Raw genomic sequence first — 20647 nt, 5'->3', positions numbered from 1 at the left:
AAACCACCGAGCTTTCTATAAAACTCAAAAATGATGTCAATATAGGAAATGAGGTCCCATGCTTCATCCTTCTGATTGCGGATTTGTGTCCAACCATACTCAACGAAGATGGCTGTTAAAGAACGACCCTCCCAAAAAAGATCCTGAAATATATATATAGAGAAATGATATTTGCAATCGTGGTTGTGCAAGCGGCGTGCAATCGTTTGTAATTCCACGACTGTATGTAACATTGCTCATATATATATATATATATATAATACTATGATTGATAGTATATATATCACCATTATAGCCTATATCATATATGATAGTATATACCATTACACCATTATATATATAGTAATAAATTATATATAATACTCTATATGATATTATATAATACTATATAATATACTTGTTATATATATAATGGTGATATATAAATTGTTATATATAATAATATAACTAATATAACTTGTATATATGATAGTATATAATACAAGTTCATGGCATTTAGTTCTCTAAGATGTCAAAGAGCTTATTAAAAAGTGTTGTTGGGTAATTGTTTAATTCATTTATCAAATTATTTAATGTCTATGCACAATATAGAATATGCAAATAGTTTGTTCGTGAGCCTTATTTTCTCAATTATGAATTCGAACTAAATTTTGGTTGGAAGGAGGAGCACCAAACTGTCGATGAGCTTATATGTAATGCATTTTGAAAATATAATACCAGATATCGTGAGCATTACAATAAATTTAAGAACAAGGATGACGCACGCTAACACTCTTTTCAGGATGTCCAACCTTCAAATTGGGAGAAACTTTATGATATGATTGATGATCCTGCATTTAAAGTAAATAAATAACTTGTTTTACATGCCATGATTTATAATTTATCTTGCTAATATTTACAACTTCTATACAGAAGTGAAATTCTATAAACAAAACAAATAGATGAAACTTGAAAATTCATCACCGTGCAGGCTCAAGATCTTTCTATTGCCTTTCTAAGAGTTGATAAGTCTATTTTTTCTCAAATTTATTATTTGTCGTATTCTAATGATTTTATATCTATAAAATATTTGTCGAGTAACAAGACTCAGATAACAATTATAATCTGACAAAATTATATGCTACATCATATTCTGATCGTAATAGAGAGTGGACTCATCTTGATACCCATGAAATTATGCAAATATTATTATCTATTTTAATTAAATGTATTTATACATTTGTGGTAATATTAATTATTTCTCTTATATATATAGGAAAAATGATTGTCCTGCGTGCAGAATTTGCAACTGATCAAAATTTCACAACAAGTGATGTGGAAATTTTCACAAAGGTTTTGGGTCTACGTTCAGACTATTTGAAGGATTTGTGTCATTGCATCAAGCTTTTTAGCTCATCCTCAACGTTCAATAATGCCTCCAATACTTTTAGAGCATTAGAGGAAACAAGATAAAAAATCGAGAAATTGAGGACAAAGCATGATGAGTTAGAGGCTCAAGTGGCCTAACAAGTTGACTTGGAGATGCAAATGAAACGACAAGAAGAGCAACAAGAAAAGTTTAGGAGAAAAATATTGCTTTTGTTGTAGTGATGCATATTTCATCTCCGTCATTATATATATATATACAATTGTCAAATTACAACCTCAAACTATAATATATAAATATATATATGTATATATGAATGTGTCACGGCATTTATTTTTCTTCTCATGTCTTAATATTCCAAATTGAATGCGGTCTTGTTTATTTGTTTTCAACACTTGAATGATGTTAGGTATTAGTATTATTAATTTGGAAGTAAAGAAAAGGATTTGACCTCCCATTGATTTCTCAAAAAATGTATCCTCAGTTTAATCAAGAAATATCTCATAATATTTCATGGAAAATGATAGTATGTTATTAAATATGTCTATTAAATGTGCCCACTCATATAAATATATATATATATATATATATTTTAATAATTAAGAAAGTGATTATTAGTGAATTTATATATTTGTTTTCTTAATGGTTAAGGATGTTTAAAAAATGATTAGAGAAAAAAAAAAAAAAAAAAACTCATTTTTTTCTATTGTGCATATTTGATATGCACATTTGGTAGTCACCCCCAGGCATTGTCCATATTTCATTGAATGTAAACTAAATTTTAGAGTGAAACATCTCTTGTAACTTCAGTATGCTAAAACTTTAATTTCATATAAATTAAAAATATTCTAATTATAAAAAGATTATTGCATAACATGATTCAAATTCGAGCAAATAATCAGCAGTTATGTTCAAGTGAGTAGTAAGTAGTCAATCGAGTTTTATTCGTGTAGTTTTATTTGAACATGATCAAACTGAGACTATAAACCCCAAATTGGTTTCCAAACACTAAACCATTTGATTTTTATTAAGTATTGTATCATTTAGTTAAATCACTTCTTCATGCAATCAACCACTCAATTATAAATTCTTACACCCTTAACCACGCCCTTACATCTTGATAATTTCATTTAACCAAAAAAAGTTTAATTTGAACCAAACAATGACTGAAACCTTAACTAAAGCCCAAACTAGACACCACTTGATTAACCCCATTTATAGTCCCATTGAAACCACCTCTTTTGGCCAAGCTTCTTGAGCAAGATTTCTCCCACTTTCAAGGCCATGCTTTGGATGTCATGACTCCTCAAGACTAGCCCCAAATAGTGGCTTGATGGCAAGTCAAACCACCCACACATTAGCCCTCACCCACTAGGCTAGACTGCAGTAGGAAATTAGCTGCACTTTGCAACCCATTCTTCCTCCCTTTTTCACAAGTTATCTTCATATCACTTAGTCATCCAAACACCCTCATGTTAGCCCTTTACCTATACCACACACCCACCCTATTTGCTTCACACACTTTGCATTCTTCACTTGTATTCTTCACTTGTCTTCCAAGAGAGTTGAGAGAGTTTTTTTGGTAGTCTTTCGTTCTAGAATTCTAGCTCATTGTAAATCAATTTTTATAACTCAATTCTCTTGTATTTTTATTTATTTATTATTGAGTCTAGTTTACTTGAGTTTGTGTTGAAGAATTTTTCATAGAGTTTTGATTGATGGAAGTTGGGCTTGATGATGTTTTTGATGAAATATTAGGTAGATCTTGATAGGATGATGTGCTAACATGTTTCTATATAAGTTAGGAGTTGATTCAAAGCATGTTAGTATTTTTATAAAAGATTTTTGCATGATTACAAAGTGTTAGAAACCAATTGGCACGGAATAGTTTCTATTTTGGCTTGGGTTGTGATTTTGGTTCTAGAAACTCGATTCTATGGCTTTGGTTTTCATATATGTTATTTTTGAGGCTTTGATCTATGGATTAAAAGCTTATTTTTGGATAGTTATGGTTTAGATCTTTGTTAGAATGATGTTGAACATGCAAGAGTTTGGTTTGAACTCGATATAAGGGCTCTCAGATTTGATGATTTGTTTTTATGAAAGTTTTGCCTGACATGCAAGCTTTAATGCTTAGATCAAGTTAGAACTTCAATGTAAGGTATATGGCTTTGTTATTTGAAGATTTCTTGCATAAAAAAATAAGGATCTAGTCACTTTGAAAATTTATTGCATGTATGGTTTTAATGATGAACATGTTAGGAGGGTATTAATGGATTTTTGGAGTCCTTAGAATTGATTGAAAGTATTACACCAAGAACATGAAGAGTTGGCTCTATTTGACATTATCTTGATGTTTTGATATTTTCTATGGTGTAATGAGTTTTTTGTTTTTTTTGTTTTTGTTTTTTTTTTTTGTTTTTTGTTTTTTTTTGAAGATTATGGTGTAATGAGTTTGAGTTTTCATAAAATGTGTAAATTTAGCATGATTTTATAATTAAGGATGCAATTTTCGAGAGTTGCTAAAATTGGTTTTAGCATGTTAGTATGTTGGAAGGTTAAGTAGTAACAAAATCAATTTATACGAAATTGTCAAGCAGTTTGATTTATTTAATAAGAAAAATTTTACATACTACATTATAATAATACTCTCATCATATAAGAAAGAGATTAAGATAATATTATTTATTAAATTTTAAATTCAATTTTTTTTAATAAAATAAGCCTCGTTTGGTTATATAGTTGAAATTAGAAATATATGAATAATAATAAAATGATTTAAATTAAGGTATTTTATAGAATTTTAAGAAATGAGATAAAAAAAGTTGAATAAAAATATTATAAAATTAAAATATTGTTATAATATGATTTTTTATTATGATTTTTATTTTGAAATTTGAAAAAATTAAAATATTTTTTGTGTTTTATTTAGAAGTTTAAAAAAATTATAATGATTAGATAAAAAAAATTAAAATGTTAAATATTAAAAATTAAATGAAAAAATTAAAATGTTAAAAATTAAAAATTAAATAATATTTACTTTTTTAATAATATTTAAATATTTAAATAAAATGAGATAAAATGATACTGTATTTGTAAAACCAACGAGAAAGTAAAAACGAAAATGAAATGGCTATAAAGTGTACTGCGTACTCTTCTAATCCAAAGGGTCGATAGCGCACTGTGGGGCTTCGAAGCGCAAAAGCAACGGGACAGAACAGCCTAGACTCAGCGGCTGCCTCAACGTTTCTTCGAGGTCTCTCCATGGAGGCAACGCTTGTCGGCTCGCATCACTTCCATCCCCTCCTCTTTCCCATGAAACCCACAAGAATCCGAGGTCAGTTTTCCACCGTTTGTTTGCCGATAAAACTTTGGAAAAAGTGAAAAGAAAAGAAAACAGCTCTCTGAAAATTTTATGTTTAGTTGTGTTGTTTGGCTCGATTATTTCCCTTTTTTTTTAATCAGGAATAAAGGGAATGTCATATTTAGTTGTAACTTCTTGATTTCTTCTTTCCTTTTGTTTGGTGTTCTTTCCTGGACGTTTTTGCTGCGTATTACCTACTATGTTAGTATATATTTATGCTGTATAGGACCTAAAAGGTTCTTAATGTGATATGAAAGTGTGGTTACTACATTGAATTCCGTTTACAATTATCATTGCAAGCTAGGCTGGAGTTTATTTCTTTGCTGGATATGGTTCGCCTTTGTGACGCTTAGTTGAGTATCTAGTAACTCCCAAAATCGGAGAGCTATTTGTTTTGATACATTTCACATTATACCTATAAGGATTATACGAAGTCTTGCTCGCAGGTGGAATTTTTCATCTCATTCAAGTGGCCTTCCTCTTCAAAAACATCTTGAAAGGGAAACTTTTTTTGAACCAAAAAGTCACTTCTAGACTATTTAGAATCATCGATTGAAGTTGTAACTTTCGGAAGCATATTGTCAGCAATCATCTGCGAACTTAATATCTTAGGTTTTAGTCATGTTTTCGTTTTCTGGAGCTCTCTCTCTCTCTCTCTCTCTCTCTCTCTCCCGGAGTGCGGCGCTTACTTTGGATTTAAATGCTTTGTGAATAGTTTATGATCCATGGTCTTCACTATGATTAATAAGGTGCCTTCTTGCTTGATTTCTGTAACTGAGTTTATCTTGCAACTCTTGTTTCTGACATGCAGGTCGGCATGCAGAGAGGGGTCTACATTTTTTCCATCCACTGTTTGCTAAAACCCAAGTTTCTCTTAAAGCAAATCATTTGGGACCCAACAGAATGCATTTTCTGTCTCCAAACAAACCTTTCTTCTCCAATGCAAACCAGAAATTTCCTGTCAATTTCTCAGATCAGATCCGAAGTGACTATGTGAATGCTGGATCAACATCGACAAAGAGTCAAGATCCTAAAGTATTTCCAGTAAAGCCTGATGATGGAGCAGATGCTCTCCATTTGCTTGATGCCAATAACTTTAAGTCTTTACAGTCCAGAACCAAAATGTTTAAAAATAGGTTTTTGGATTTTGTACGCCTAAGTTCCGTTATCAATAATGCTGCTGAGTCATTTTTCAAGAGTGAGATACGTCGGAGGTTATTTGTGACAGCTGTACTAATTATAGTTAGTCGGGTAGGATATTTCATTCCTTTACCGGGATTTGATAGAAGGCTGATAACTCGAGATTACCTTATCTTTGGCTCAGGATCTGCTAGTAAGTTAGAATTCTATATTAATTTCAAAATATTAGAAGTAATGTTTATCATGTTTATCTACTGCAAAAAAAAATTTTTAAAACCATGTATATATCATTGTCGTCAATCATTATAAACTTCATATATGTTTTCTCAATTCATACATGTGAATGATTATTAATGCTGTTTATGACAGGGGATCTTGGTGATTTCACAGCAGAGCTTAAGCTGTCCCTCTTCCAGCTCGGGATCAGTCCTCACATAGTGGCATCAATTATCATGCAGGTTTACTGCACTTCTTCAGCATGAGATATAAATATTAGCTAGATGCCTTCTTTCTTGTATGTGCTTAGTTTACCTTTATAGGCTCTTTTCTCAAATGTGCTAAATGTTACTTATATTGGTCTCTTTTAAACATATGCATATATCTATGCTGAATTTTATGAGATAAATGCACAGGTACTCTGTCATGTCGTTCCCTCCTTAGTAAAGCTGCGGAAAGAAGGCTTAGATGGCCACGAGAAGATTAAGAGTTATATGTGTGTCTAGTTATTCATCTCAAGCAGTGAGCCAGTCCTTGCTACACAATTTTGTAGTGTATTCTGTAGCAAATTCTGTTTTCATAAATGTAATCTGACGATTGCAAACCAATGAATTTCTCTCTTTATTCAGATGGTGGATATCACTAGGCTTTGCGATACTGGAGGCTGTGATAATTTCCTGTTACTCACTTCAATATTCTATTTATGCAGCTAGTCAGAGGTAATTTACAGGAAAGAGATCATTTTAAACAAAGATACTGGATTTAAATTGCCCCACTATAAATTGAAATGAGAACAACCTTACAACTTGAAAGTAAAATACTCAAGATTATCTGACCACATGTACTTATCCAAATATCAAAAGGCTAAGTGTTTGTCTTATCTTCAACTGCACCTAGCATGGCTTAATCCGTTTTTCTTTTTGATTTGTTTACTACATAATGGTCTTTCTAATTACCCACCCGTGGGTAGCCCAAGTGGTAAAAGCGAACTTGTGTGCATGAGCCCCCTGTCACACGTTTGATACCCTTGGGATCAAACTATGATTTAAGTGGGAGGCCATGGTGGTGGGTTGCTGTGCTAGTGTCCCGGGGGTTTAGGTTCCATAAGTGAGTCCCTAGGGCTTTGGTGTGGGGTGGTTCCCCCGCCATAAAAAAAATGTTCTTTCTACTTGATAATTCGTATTTATGCCATATTCAAGATATGTAATCCTTGGCCTAGAGTTTGTTTATTATCTTTAGCTAAATTTTTTTTTCTTTAGCTATAATTTGTTTATGATCTTTAGCTATAGTAAGGTGATTATCTTACAAGGTAACAAATTTGGCCAAGATGATTTATTTATTTTTTATTTGTAAGAGATTTTTATTTCGTTTACCATTTTACTATTTTTCAGGGTGAAGCATGTGATGGTGACGAGTCTTTTATTGGTCTGTGGTACGATGACTATGACATGGATCTGTGACACCATAACAGAATCTGGATTTGGTAGTGTTCTTGACTTGTTGTTTTTTGCATTTTTATTGTCCTGCTTACTACTCTTCATGTTATTGTTTATTCTTACCATTTTCATGATAATTGCTAATTTTCCTGTCAATAAGAAAATTAAAAGGTTTGACGTCTTGATAACAAGATTGTGTTGATTATGGTAAAATTTGAGATGGTTTAATTTGTTCGTCTATGCTTCTGGATTAATTTAGAAGAAAGCCTCATGTACAAAGTTCAGAACAAAAACAAATTCTTCTGAGAAGTATGACCAAAATCTTTCATATGGATTGCCATGTAATTATTCTAATGCATGTTTTGAATGTCTTCTAGAAAATTGTTCTTCATTGTGTAGCATCAAAGAGCTTTAGTTTGCATTATTTTCTAGGAATAGCATAAGAATTTTATGCTTGAGGAAGGGCCTTTATATTTGAACTCTTTCTTACCTCCAAATATTGAACTATCAAGGAAAGTATCTGTCGTCAAAAGATATGTTGATGCTACTTTAGCAATGTTATAGTTCTTGTCTTTGATGGGGATTTGGGCTGTGGTGTGCTTCATCCTTTCTCATATTTGATTTTACGGAATCACTTGCTTAGTGATACTGTCAAACTCCAAATATTCCCTTCCGCTGTGGTTTTCGACATCAATTTATTTCTGGAAAAGGTTACTACTTTTGTCTTTAGATGCATAAATGCTACTAGAGATGTGGCACGGTCCATTCTGGCTGATCTAGTATGTGGAGCTCTCTGGTTGAGTGTAAGTGTAATCCTCTTAAAGGTGAAATAAAAAATATTTCTTCCTGTTCTTTTTTCTCTTCCCTGCCAAATGAAAAAATAGAAAAGCGGACAGTTGAGATGGTTGCCTGCTATCAGGTGTTAAGACGTATTTGAGAAATTATTATGTTCATTTGTTTGTCTTATCTTGTATTCTGTAGTCTTCTATTGTACTCTTACCTGTAATGCATATTTCAGGTCAAGGTTCATCTCTAATTATATGTGTGGGAATATTAACGGGCTACACAGAAACATTATATAAAATGCTGTCTCAGCTTTCAGGTATGTGAGAAGAGAAGAACTTGAATCTATCCCTATTTTGAATTTGTGGCAGTTACACAACCCCCTCCCACTGGCCATCTTTTTTTATTTTTTTTTGTTTTCAGGTGTAAAATAGCTTTATGTGAGATATTCAATCTACTCTTATTCTTTTCAGTATATTGAGAGAAGGTCAAGCTTGTCCCTGAAAATTTCTGTAGTAACTTCCTAAGTTAAATGTTAATACATAACCACACTCAAAGAATGAGAAGCCCAATATTTTGGAGCCTAACTCACTGAAATCTAGATTATAGCAACAATTATTTTTATTATGAAACCCAGAGCTTTAGAATCATTGGCATAAAATAATAGTAAGCAGCTCAAAATTTAGATACTTAAAAAGTGAGCCCTTGCATAGAGACAACCAAATTATACATGAGAAAACTATGATGTCAACTTTCAACATTTTCAATATGTTGCAGGAAGTGTTGTCAATTGGTGGCCCTATATGCTAGGACTATTGGGTATTTTTACCGTGGTCACTATGTGGGCAGTTGTGGTAACTGAAGGTTGCAGGAAAATTAAGCTGCAGTATTATGGTTTCAAACTTGCTTCTGCTGCAAGGTAATATCATTATTTATGTTCAAACCTTTTGGTTCCTTTCTTCTGAAAGAAATCAAAATTACTCAAATTTATGTTCTCCTAGTTCATTTTTCCCCCAAATATTATCTGATGATTGCACTTGTTCTAATACTGTACTGGAGATATGAATTTGTTATTAATATTTTACGTTGTGGCTTTAGATGCTTGAACATTGAATGATACGAAGCATTGACTAATAATCTAGTAGGCATTGTTCTCACCATATACTATAAATTTTATTACTTAAGTAAGAATGATATCAAGTAATAAATTTTGATCATTGACACCTTTTGTTGTCTTCCCTTGTTTTGGACAGAGATGACTCCCCAATCACAGAAGTGGAGCCCTATATCCCTTTTAACATTAATCCATCAGGAATGCAGCCTATCCTCACCACCTCTTATCTTTTGGGATTTCCCAGCATTCTTGCAAGGTGATCTCACGTGCAATTTAGATATTCATTCTACACTTATATGTGCGTTTTGTATCCCGAGGATGTGAATTCATTGTAGATATATGCCTTCAAATGGTTGAAGCCTGCTTTTCTGGTTCATTTTTGCTATACATGAGTACTATTAGCCGCTAGGCCCATTGTTATGCATGGTTCATTTCTGTTCCTCAGCAAATTTATTTATCTTAAAAAGGATTTGCTCGTATATCCCTCTGACACAGTTATTTGTTTGGCAGTGTGCTTGAATCACGTTTCTGGGAGCATGTGAGTCAGATATTGAACCCTGAAACTTCTCGTGGTGCAGAGCCTTGGGTTTATTACTCAATATATGCATTTTTTGTCTTCCTATTAAATATATTTGACATTGTAAGTTTCTTCTTAACTTTCTGTTCTATTGTCGAGTTTTTATGTGCTACTAGAAAAAGTATCTATTGAGTACATTATTGTCGTGATTTCCATCCCATCCTGGGTATTACTCTTCTTGAGCATTCACTACTTAGTTACATCATTCAGATAAAACCAGATGATCTATTTTTCTTTTACTCTAAAATCTCTTCGATGGATTCACGCTTGATGTATCATCTCTATGGTTCTAAATAATCTGGACCCTAAGACTTTGATGTTTTGAAAAAATTATTGATGATTAGAGATATTCACATTAAAACACCTACAAGCAGAGGTAAGTTCATTACTGGTAAATATATCATTGCTTATTGGTGCATGTTGTTGGCCCAATCTATGTGAATATTTTTTTTTTGATAAGTAAACGATAGTATTAATAAGAATAGGCATAGCCCAAGTACACAAGGAGGTATACAAGAGATAACACCTATCTAGTTCGCTAAGTAGGACAAAAGGAAATCATGTACATTTAGGCCATTGAAATCTATGGCAATGGCCCATTGAAACAAAGTACTGAAAAAAAACAGACACAGCTCCCCTAGTGTGCGCTCCTTCTCTTCGAAGGTCCTCTCGTTACGCTCTCGCCATAAGCACCACATAATGCAGATAGGGACCATCTTCCAAATATCTTTGATTTGTGAAGTACCTCCCGGCATCACCCAACTCGCCAAAAGCCCAACCACTGAAGCCGGCATCACCCAACTTAACCCTACACGACTGAAAATTTCGCACCACAGAGACCTGGCTGTCTCACAGTGTAATAAGAGATGGTCCACTGTCTCACCGGCTTTCTTACACATACAACACCAATCTAAAATGATTATCCTTCGCTTCCTCAAGTTATCAGTGGTCAAAATTTTACCCAGGGCTGCTGTCCATGTGAAAAACAGTGCTTTAGGAGGCGCCTTGTTCCTCCACAGTCTTTTCCATGGGAATTGAGGATTCGGTGAAGCTGTAAGGGCCTTATAAAATGAGCGAACTGAAAAAATACCCTTACCCGCTGGTATCCACCACAATTTGTCGACTTGCAGTCCATTCGGTTTCTTGGAGTATAGCAAACGAAAAAAGGCCTCAAAATTGTCTATTTCCCAATCTTGCGCTGCTCTAGTAAAGGTCACATTCCATTGAACTTGATCTCCTGAGAGGGTCATGAGATCCACCACCGCTGCTTCTTGGTCACTTGCCACTCGAAAAGCTAAAGGAAAAGAATCCTTTAGTGCCACCTCCCCACACCAAACATCCTTCCAAAATTTTATACGCGTTCCTTCCCCCACCACCAAACTAGTACAGTTAGCAAAAGCCCTCCATCCTCGTCTTATATGCCTCCAAATCCCCACACCGATCGGCCCATTGCCCTCTCTAGTACACCAACCTCCCCAAGACCGACCATATTTACAATCAACTACTAGTTTCCAAAGAGCGTCCGGTTCCACATTGTATCTCCATAACCATTTTCCCAAGAGAGCTTGATTAAACAATCTCAAGTTCTTTATCCCTAGTCCACCTGAATGAATTGGTCTACACACCTTGTCCCAACCGACTAGATGGAACTTAAATTCTTCCCCCATCCCACTCCATAGAAAGTCTCGGTATAGTTTTTCAAGCCGCGCCGCCACACCTGCTGGGATAGGAAATAGAGATAAAAAATAAGTTGGTAAGTTAGAAAGAGTGCTTTTGATAAGGGTCACTCTCCCTCCTTTTGACAAATATAATCTTTTCCATCCTGCCAATCTTCGTTCTATCTTCTCAATAACTGTGTCCCAAATCGTTAAGGCTCTTGAAGCAGCCCCCAACGGTAAGCCCAGATAAGTCATTGGGAAAGAAGCCACTTTGCACCCAAGTATGCCCGCTAACTGCCGAGTATTACTTAAACTACCAACCGGTACCATCTCTGACTTATCAAAGTTCACTCTCAGCCCTGATACTGCCTCAAAGCACAGAAGGAGCGCCTTCAGAGAACTAAGTTGGTCCTGCTCTCTGCCTCGCAGAAAATTAAAGTATCATCGGCGAAAAGCAAGTGTGAAATTGAAACAGTGCCCCTATTTAAATCCCCCAGTGAAAAACCTGCCATAAGACCATTGTTAACTAGGGCCGTTAACATCCTGCTCAGTGCTTCCATGATGATAACAAAGAGAAGTGGTGACAACGGATCTTCCTGTCTTAGTCCCCGGGAACTATTAAAGAAACCTTCTGGGTTGCCATTGATCAGAACTGAAAATCTGGCCGTTGAGATACACCATCTGATCCACATACACCATTTCTCTCCAAAACCACATCTCTTCAATAAATAAAGGAGGAAATCCCAATTTACATGGTCATATGCCTTCTCCATATCTAACTTGCGAATGATCCCTGCACATCCAGATTTTAATCTACTATCCAGGCATTCATTGGCTATTAAGACAGAATCTAGAATTTGACGGCCCCTTACAAAAGCATTTTGTGGTTTTGAGATTATTTTAGCCAAGGTCACCCCTAACCTGTTTGCAAGCACCTTTGAGATGATTTTGTAAACCCCATTTATGAGGCTAATGGGTCTAAAGTCTTTCACCTTCGATGCCCCTGTCTTCTTCGGGATTAAGGCAATGAAAGTAGCATTCAAACTTTTCTGGAATTTTCCTCCCACATATAATTCTTGGAACACCTTCATAATATCCTCTTTCACAACCTCCCAGCAAGTTTGAAAGAATCCTATTGAGAAACCATCTGGTCCTGGTGCTTTATCTTTTGCCATTCTTCTGATCACTTCAATTACCTCAGTTTCCTCAAAAGCTCTTTCCAACCATGACGCAGTTTGTGGCTCAATAGAATCAAAACTGAGTCCATCCAAATTTGGCCTCCATCTCTCCTTTTCTGTAAAAAGTTGTTCATAGAAACTTACCACATGTTCCTTAATCACTGGAGCCTCCGTACATTCACTATCATTAATCTGCAGCATCTCAATAGTGTTGTTTCTCCTATGAGAGTTGGCCACTCTATGGAAAAATTTTGTGCTTCGGTCCCTTTCTTTCAGCCACAATGCTCTTGACTTCTGACGCCAAGAAATTTCTTCCAGAGATAATACTTTCTCTATTTCTGAGTTCAACTCTGCCTTGCGCGAAATCTCCTCTGGGGTAAGATCTCTAACTTCCATGAACCTCTCTGTACTCTGTAGTTCCTCCAGCATGGTTTTCTTTTGTTCCCCCAAGTCTCCGAAGGTATGAGAATTCCAAAGCTTTAAGTCAGTCTTTAAAGCTTTTAGTTTACCTGCAAGTATGTGAGAGGGACTACCAAAAACTTGATATGATGTCCACCAAAGCCTTACCCTTTCCACAAAACCCTCACTCTTAAGCCACATATTTTCAAATTTGAAATAACGCCGACCGCCTTGAATGCCTCCTCCATCTAGTAAAATGGGGAAGTGATCGGACCCCACTCGTGGCAATCTCTTCTGGCACACCTCTGGAAACTTACTTTCCCACTCCGGCGAAATGAGGAAACGGTCTAAGCGAGACCACGTTTGGCTATTGGACCAGGTAAAAAGGCCTCCTATAAGTGGAAGATCTATCAAGTTCAAGTCAAAAATGCAATCTGAGAACTCTGACATAGCTGAGCGAAGACGGTTATCTCCAGATCTTTCACTAGGGAATCTTATAATGTTGAAATCACCACCAATGCACCATGGGAGGTCCCACCAAGTGTGTAATCCAGCAAGTTCATCCCATAAATGTTTTCTGATATTATCAACATTTGGTCCATAGATACCTGCAAAAGCCCACATAAAGTTATCTTCCACCATCTTAAACGAACAAGCCACTGTGTAATCTCCTATATATTCCTCCATTTTTTCCATCACTCTTTTATCCCACATCACAAGAATACCGCCAGAGGCCCCATTTGAAGCCAAATACACCCAGTCTACATACGAACAGCTCCACACACTTCTCACAATTTTTCGGTTCACCAATTTCAGTTTTGTTTCTTGAAAACAAACGATGTCTGCCCTCCATTCCCGAAGCAAATATTTTATGCGTTGGCGCTTATTAAACTCATTTAGCCCACGCACATTCCAAGACAAAATTTTAGGCTTCATAAAGAAACCACGGTGCCCTTCCCTTTAGATCTATCCCGACTTGAACTGCCTTCATTTAAGGACCAATTAAGTCTCTTGAGTTCCCTCTGTTTCTTAGATCCCATCTTTTTATCAATCATGTGCCCCGCCTCAATAGCCGTAAGGAGTGCTAAAAATTGTTCTTCATATCCTACACACTTCAATCCCACCACATGTTGAATATCTTTTACCTTATTGAACACCCAAGTTGATGTATCAAAATCACCAGGTAACTCACAATTCAATGGGAATGGAGTTCTGTCCCCATTCTCAATTTCGTCATCCAACGAGTTGCAGCCTTCCCATTCAACCACAGAGTTCATTTTATTTATCTCTTGAGACTCTGGTACCACCGAGATGTCAGTATTCTCCGCTAAGTTGCTTTGATGAAAGCTCACGCTGCTGTCTTCCACAAGCTCCATGTTCTGCTCAACTCCATTTTCCTCAATAAGATCCAAATGCTCCACCGTGACAGGTAACTCTTTCTGGTCAGCTTTGGTTTCCGTTGATGGAGTCGGCAACTTCTGTGTACAGATCTCGGGGAAAAACATGGACAGATGTTCTCGTACTGCACAGACCTCCTCTCGTGGCGGTAATAATTGTTGCTCCATCATCACCGGCGTTTTCTGTTTCACCTTCAGAGATTCCACCGTCGCCGGAGTTACATGAACAATCCCCCCCGAAAAACGCGTCGGATCCAGTCCAGGAAGTTCTCCGGGGTCGACTACGGTGTTTTCCGACGTCTGTCCCTTCGCCGTCGACGTCTGTCCCTTCTCCGACGCCGTCTGTCCCTTCGCCGTCGCCGTCTGTCCCTTCGCCGGCACAGGTGGCCTCGAGTCCACCGCGTCCGTGACCTGCTCTCGGGGCCTCCAGAGCTTTGCGTTAGGCAAAGGCCTCTGGGCTTCGCTTGGGCTAGGCCCGTTACCCGGGCTGGGCCCGTTACTTAAGCTTTTAGAGGCCTGCCCATTTAACCCGTTAGGTGCCCTTCTATTTAAAACAGCCGGATTAAATCCTTCCACTACGGGCTGTTTGTCCTTCGAAGAACACAGGGCCCCCACTCCCTTCCAGAGCCCATCTTCTGGGCCTACACCCAGGTCCCCTCCATCTGACCCGTCCTCAACTAGTTTCTTTAAACATTTTAATTTAAGTTGGAGATCTTCCAACTGAATCTGCATGTCGGTCATTACCCGAAGATAAGTTTCTTTATTTAAGCCAACAGTTTCCTTTTCACCCCCATCACGTCCCTGCAAATCTTCCGAAATGGTCTTCCTCCCTAGCTGCCTACCACCTGCTACTCTGTCATCTAGCCCGGCCTGTTGAAGCGACAGGACCTTACCATTCTTTTGCTGCAAAGCCTCCTTGTATGACCGTGAGGGCCACTGTGGATGCTCCGATAACGTTGCTGCTGGTGTCGCCCGTGTGAGACCACCATCTTGCTCCATCTCTTTCAATGTCTCCACCATTTTTCTCCAACCCAAACCTTCAAAATCTTCAGGGATAAAAATGCAGTTCCTACGTCCACCCCCATAATACTCTACCAACGCCATGAAGACCCCCTGCAAATTTGAGCACCTCTGTGCTATGAATCCCCTATCACCCACTCTATGGCCTGCATAGAACTCCGTCTTCCTTTCTTTTACACAGTCGTCCAGAGCTTTGGAGAACCACCTAGCAGTGGTTAGCTCTAGCCTCATCGTCTTTACCAACTTCCATCCTTTTTCCGTGACTACAACCCATCGACCTTCCCTCGACACCTCAAAAGATTTCTGTTCTATCACTAAAGTCTTTGAGAAACCCATGAATCTAAATACTTAATCAAACTCGCATGATTGAAAGAATTTCTAGCGAGAGAGAGAGAGTTTCTAGAGAGAGAGAGGCATATATGTAAGAAGCCACTGCTTATCCCATATATTGTAGGGGTGGGATATTTTTTTTTTTTCTTTTTTATAAGTAATAAGAGAATCTATAGGGGTGGGATATTTTTTATTTATTTTTTGGTAGGGGTGGGATATATGTGGAATGAATCTACAACGATAATCTTGATCTTCTATGCATGAGTTTGAAGTGTTACAATCATCCAAAAAATGATATGATTGTTTTCGTATCCGTAACCATCAGTTCCCATATTTCTCTTCTTGATGGGTGTTACACTTCTATACTTCCTGTGTGCTTGGTTTGCATATTTCGCACTTATTAATAAATTTTACTTAAAAAAAAAAAGAAAAAAACAATCAATTCCAATCTTTGGTTCGCACTTTGTTAATTAGTCTCTTGATTGCTTATTTTGTCCAGGCTAACTTGCCAAAGGAGATTTCTGATTACTTAAATAAGATGGCTGCACGGATTCCAAATATAAAACCAGGAAAGGCTACCATAGAATACCTCTCAAAGATTCAGGCATCGACACGTTTTTGGGGTAAACTTCTTCTGAAATTTGTATAAAACTTGACCTTTCTTGCAATATAAATACCAGTTGTTCACCTGATTTTTGTCTATTTGTTTGCTGGTTTTTGGCTGTTCCTTAATGGACATTGTGCAGGAGGCCTTTTGTTAAGTGCTTTAGCGACCACATCAACCATACTAGATCATTACTTACGCCATATAAATGCTGGATTTGCAATTGGTTTTACATCCGTTCTAATCATTGTAAGTATACAGTGGTGCTGCCTCTTGATATGCTTTTTGCTCGTTTGTTTTGTTTTGTTTTTGTTTGCTGGACATGCTAATTCAATGCATTTTATGAGGATGTTGAACCTCTATGAAAGTTTTAATCTTGTGTGTAAATCCAATTGTATATCTTTGTTGGTTCCCACAGCCAAGTTTCTTTCTTTCTTTCTTTTGAGTGTTATCGGTCATTGATTTTCTTAAAATTCATGAAGCTACAAATGTGACTTGAAGGCTTCTGTAGTCTTGGCACATCTAATAGTTGTCTTGTTTATAATGGTCAAATTGTTCTTCTAGATTCTTGATTCCTATGTTAAAACTTTGAGAATATTAGGCTGATTTGTGCATATACTTTGTTTCCATTCAGCATATTGCCAATGATTTACTTAATTCTGCCTTGGATGTTAATATTAACTCTCGTAACAATCCTTTTTAACTAAACGCTGTGTGGTTGCTTGATGTATGCAATTTGTCTAATGGGCTTGACATGAACAAAACTAATAGGTTTAAATAGTTTGGTTCGGTTTGGCTCAAGAAAATTCTCATCTCAAACTCAAAATTCTCGTCTCATCATTACAACTTTCCCAAATCCCCATAGAAAACATAATAAATAATTCAATTTTTTTTTAATTTTTTCAAATCCCAAAACAATAATAATATTTTAATATTTCATCTTAAAACTCAAAATTCTCACTTACCAAACCATACGTTAGAGCTTGTGGTAAGAAAGGTTTCACATCTTGTTCTTTTTTTGTCAGGTGGGTTCCATTATTGAGCTTAGAAGATCGTACCAAGCATATAATGTAATGCCAACTTTAAGCAAAGCTCTAAGACGGTATGGCGTATGACTTTCAAAGAGGCCATGTGCTTCATTTTATGGTGGTTCCCATGTTCGCGCAAAAACTTAAGAGGAAATCCTGCTTAGTTGAGAAAGTTCCAGATCAAATGCGGAAGTTCTTTTCATTGTTCCAAAGATTCTCCAGAAAGTAATGGGTTTACCAATATTAAGTGCGAATGAATAATGTCTAGAAAGAAGCCGGGATTCTCGTATCATTACTTTCTTCGGGAGTAGCCGACGTGCAATAAGAGGCATAACACAGTCACTTTGGCAGTTTAATGGTATTGCAGATTCTGAAGCTTGATTTTTTTGACATGGTTCATGTATGATGTATCTTTTTGATTGATGTTTGGATCCCGGGGGAGTTTAAACTGTAGAGATATACGGCCCTAAGTACTGAACTGCTTGTTTAGACTTCAGATTCTAAAAGCTGTAATGTAGTGAAACAATTATATGTGAAATATTGAGTTTTTTAAGGCACAGTTGGTAATATGTTAACATGATCAAAAGGTACAGTGGGGAGGGAAACACCACAACCACTCAAATTAAGCCATTACAGATTAAGAGAATGAAAAAAGAACTAGTTCCATATTCTTCTTCATTAGTGGTGCATTGTTTTGGTTGGCGTTTGATAATAAACATGATCAACAAGATTTTCTTGCAACTCTTGTTACACGTAGATTTGAGGAGTATCAATTTCCTATGCAAAAAGGAAAGGAGATAAGAGTCTCACCAGGGAATTTCACAGGGCGTGTGGTCGATGTGCCTGGCAAAAGTGAGGGGTTGTTGGTCATAATTGGGACCTCGACCCCTAGAACATCCTGGTATGGAGGATGTGAAGTTGTAAAACGCTTTGGAAATGGGAGGGACATACGTAGATTTTGGGCATGTTTGAATACCTAGAGTATTTCAGAATTTTGTGAATAGTTGTTAAACGGTGTAAATGATATTTTATTAAGTTTTTGAAAAATGAGAGAATAAAAGTTTAAATAAAAATATTTTTAAAATAAATATTGTATTGGACCTTGAGTGAAGAGATAAAGTTAAAAAATTGTTTGAATATATCTTTTAAATATATTTTTGTTTTGAAGTTTGTAATAGTTGTGTCGATTTTTTTTTGTTTGAATAATGATTAGATAAAAAAATTAAAAATTTGAAATTGAAAAATGTGGTGTTTGAGTGATATTTAGAAATGAAATTATGGATCAGCCAATTAAAGAACAGAATGGTTGACTCTCCTCTGCTAGGGTTTCCTTCGTAGAGGTCTTCGTACTGTCTTGGTGTAGTTGGTTTTGTTCTGAGTTTGAAAGTATGATTATGGAAGATGATCTTCCACTCCTTTATACAAAGCTTTCTTTGACTGAGAAGGAAAGTGAAGATGTAGTTATAGAACTAGAAAATTTAGAGGATGTGTTGCCTCTGGGCCCGGTTGGGGGGGGGGGGGGGGGGGGGGGGGGGAAGAAGTGTCTGTTTATGAAACTCTTTATTGGAAAATATTTCAATAGGGAAGCGTTTAAGGGCACGATGCAGAAAATATGGAGGACAGTCATGGGAGTTCATTTTCGGGATCTTTCAACAACGCTATTCCTTACTGAGTTTGAGGATATCAGTGACAAAGAGAAGGTTCTAAGAGAGGGGCCATGGACTTTTGATAAACATCTGGTTTTGGTTGCTGAAGTAGATGGAAGACTTCAAGTACAGCAAATTAAAATGGAGACTGCATCATTTTGGGTCAGACTTCATGATCTTCCCATTATGGCACGGAATGTACATGTGGGTCAGAAACTCGGGGAGAAGATCGGAGTAGTTGAAGAAGTGGATCTGGAGAAAGGCGAAGTGGAATGGAGAGAGTATTTGAGAGTGAGGGTCAAGCTCAATGTGCATGAACCTCTCTTACGAGGATCTAAGTTGTCTGTTGGAGGTGGTCATTTGGTTTGGATTCATTTTTCTTTTGAGTGATTGCCAAATTTCTGTTACTGGTGTGGGTGAATGGGTCACGTTGATAAAGACTGCAACAACAGGGAGGGTATCTCTGGTACGGAAAATGAAGAGGATCTTCAATCATATGGTGTCTGGTTACGAGTTGGAAGCTTTAGTGAGAAGAAGAATTCAGCAGGGGGTTGATATATAGGGGAAACGAAGATGGATTCTGTTAAAATGACATCAGGTTCGTCTAGTTCGTTGAAAGATCTTGCTCCTTCGATAGTGACAGAACTAGGTCTGGTAGTCGGTAATTGTTCGGTCGGCGACTCTGCTGACGGTGAAAACGAAACATTTACAACCCCCACGAAGGGAAGTGATGCGGAGAAGATGGCTGAATTTCAGGAAGTAGCGTTACCCATTAACGCCTTTCATGAGAATTTAAAGTTTACATTACTCCCGGTAAATGTGGATGGTGTTAATGGGGTCAGTGAAGAAGGTGTTAGTGGGATATTGAAGGGTGTGGATTGGCCTTCGGATGGGGCTTTCGAAGAAGGGCTTTCTGGTGGGACTTTTGACGTTGGGCTTGTTGAGATTCCGGTTGAAGTAGGGTTGAAATTTATGGCGAAGCCCGATCCGTTGAGGAAAACTGAATCAGTATGCGGAATTAGTAGGAATCACAAGACGTCATTTAATATTGAAATGACAAAACCTAATATCCCTTATCAAGATGCGAACCTGGAAGGCAGTAAGAATTGGAAACAGAGGAATACCAAAATGGAAGTTGTTCGGCAGGTTAGAACGAAATATGACCAGAGAGAAGCAACAAAGCGCCCATTTTCAATAATGTGGAGCTTGCGGGAAGCACTGAGCTATTGGCGGTGGCTGTTGAACAGCATCGCCGGCAGCCATGAAACTCTTAGCATGGAATGCCTGTGGGCTTGGGAACCCACGAGGCATTTGTCACCTCTGCGATCTGACGAAGAGGAAAGCGCCCAATGTTCTTTTCCTTCAATAGACAAGACTTAGTGTGAGAGATG

General features: G+C 36.9%; 1 protein-coding gene across 1 annotated transcript; it reads left to right on the top strand.

Annotated features, from left to right (window-relative positions):
• The first annotated feature begins 4519 nt into the window (after nucleotides 1-4519).
• On the top strand, nucleotides 4520-18163 carry LOC122318478 (preprotein translocase subunit SCY2, chloroplastic). Its single transcript, XM_043135857.1, has 13 exons — nucleotides 4520-4703; nucleotides 5542-6063; nucleotides 6240-6328; nucleotides 6503-6582; nucleotides 6716-6805; nucleotides 7478-7569; nucleotides 8541-8624; nucleotides 9083-9224; nucleotides 9559-9675; nucleotides 9930-10059; nucleotides 16478-16601; nucleotides 16725-16831; nucleotides 17608-18163. The coding sequence occupies exons 1-13, from the start codon at nucleotides 4631-4633 to the stop codon at nucleotides 17695-17697; spliced, it is 1740 nt and encodes a 579-aa protein (XP_042991791.1). The 5' UTR covers nucleotides 4520-4630; the 3' UTR covers nucleotides 17698-18163.
• The last annotated feature ends 2484 nt before the right edge of the window (nucleotides 18164-20647 follow it).

This window comes from Carya illinoinensis, chromosome 8 (genome assembly GCF_018687715.1).
Source record: "Carya illinoinensis cultivar Pawnee chromosome 8, C.illinoinensisPawnee_v1, whole genome shotgun sequence".
In the NCBI taxonomy this organism is placed as follows: Eukaryota; Viridiplantae; Streptophyta; class Magnoliopsida; order Fagales; family Juglandaceae; genus Carya; species Carya illinoinensis.
The sequence above is the reverse complement of the archived record's forward strand: the minus strand, read 5'-3'. Positions and strand labels throughout refer to the sequence as shown.

Bases quoted from the DNA above. Each gene is read 5' to 3' on its own strand.
- LOC122318478 (XM_043135857.1), top strand. From the start codon at position 4,631: ATGGAGGCAACGCTTGTCGGCTCGCATCACTTCCATCCCCTCCTCTTT. The intron at 6,064-6,239 runs GTAAGTTAGAAT...TGTTTATGACAG, and splicing joins CTTTGGCTCAGGATCTGCTA to GGGATCTTGGTGATTTCACA. The intron at 10,060-16,477 runs GTAAGTTTCTTC...TATTTTGTCCAG, and splicing joins TATTAAATATATTTGACATT to GCTAACTTGCCAAAGGAGAT.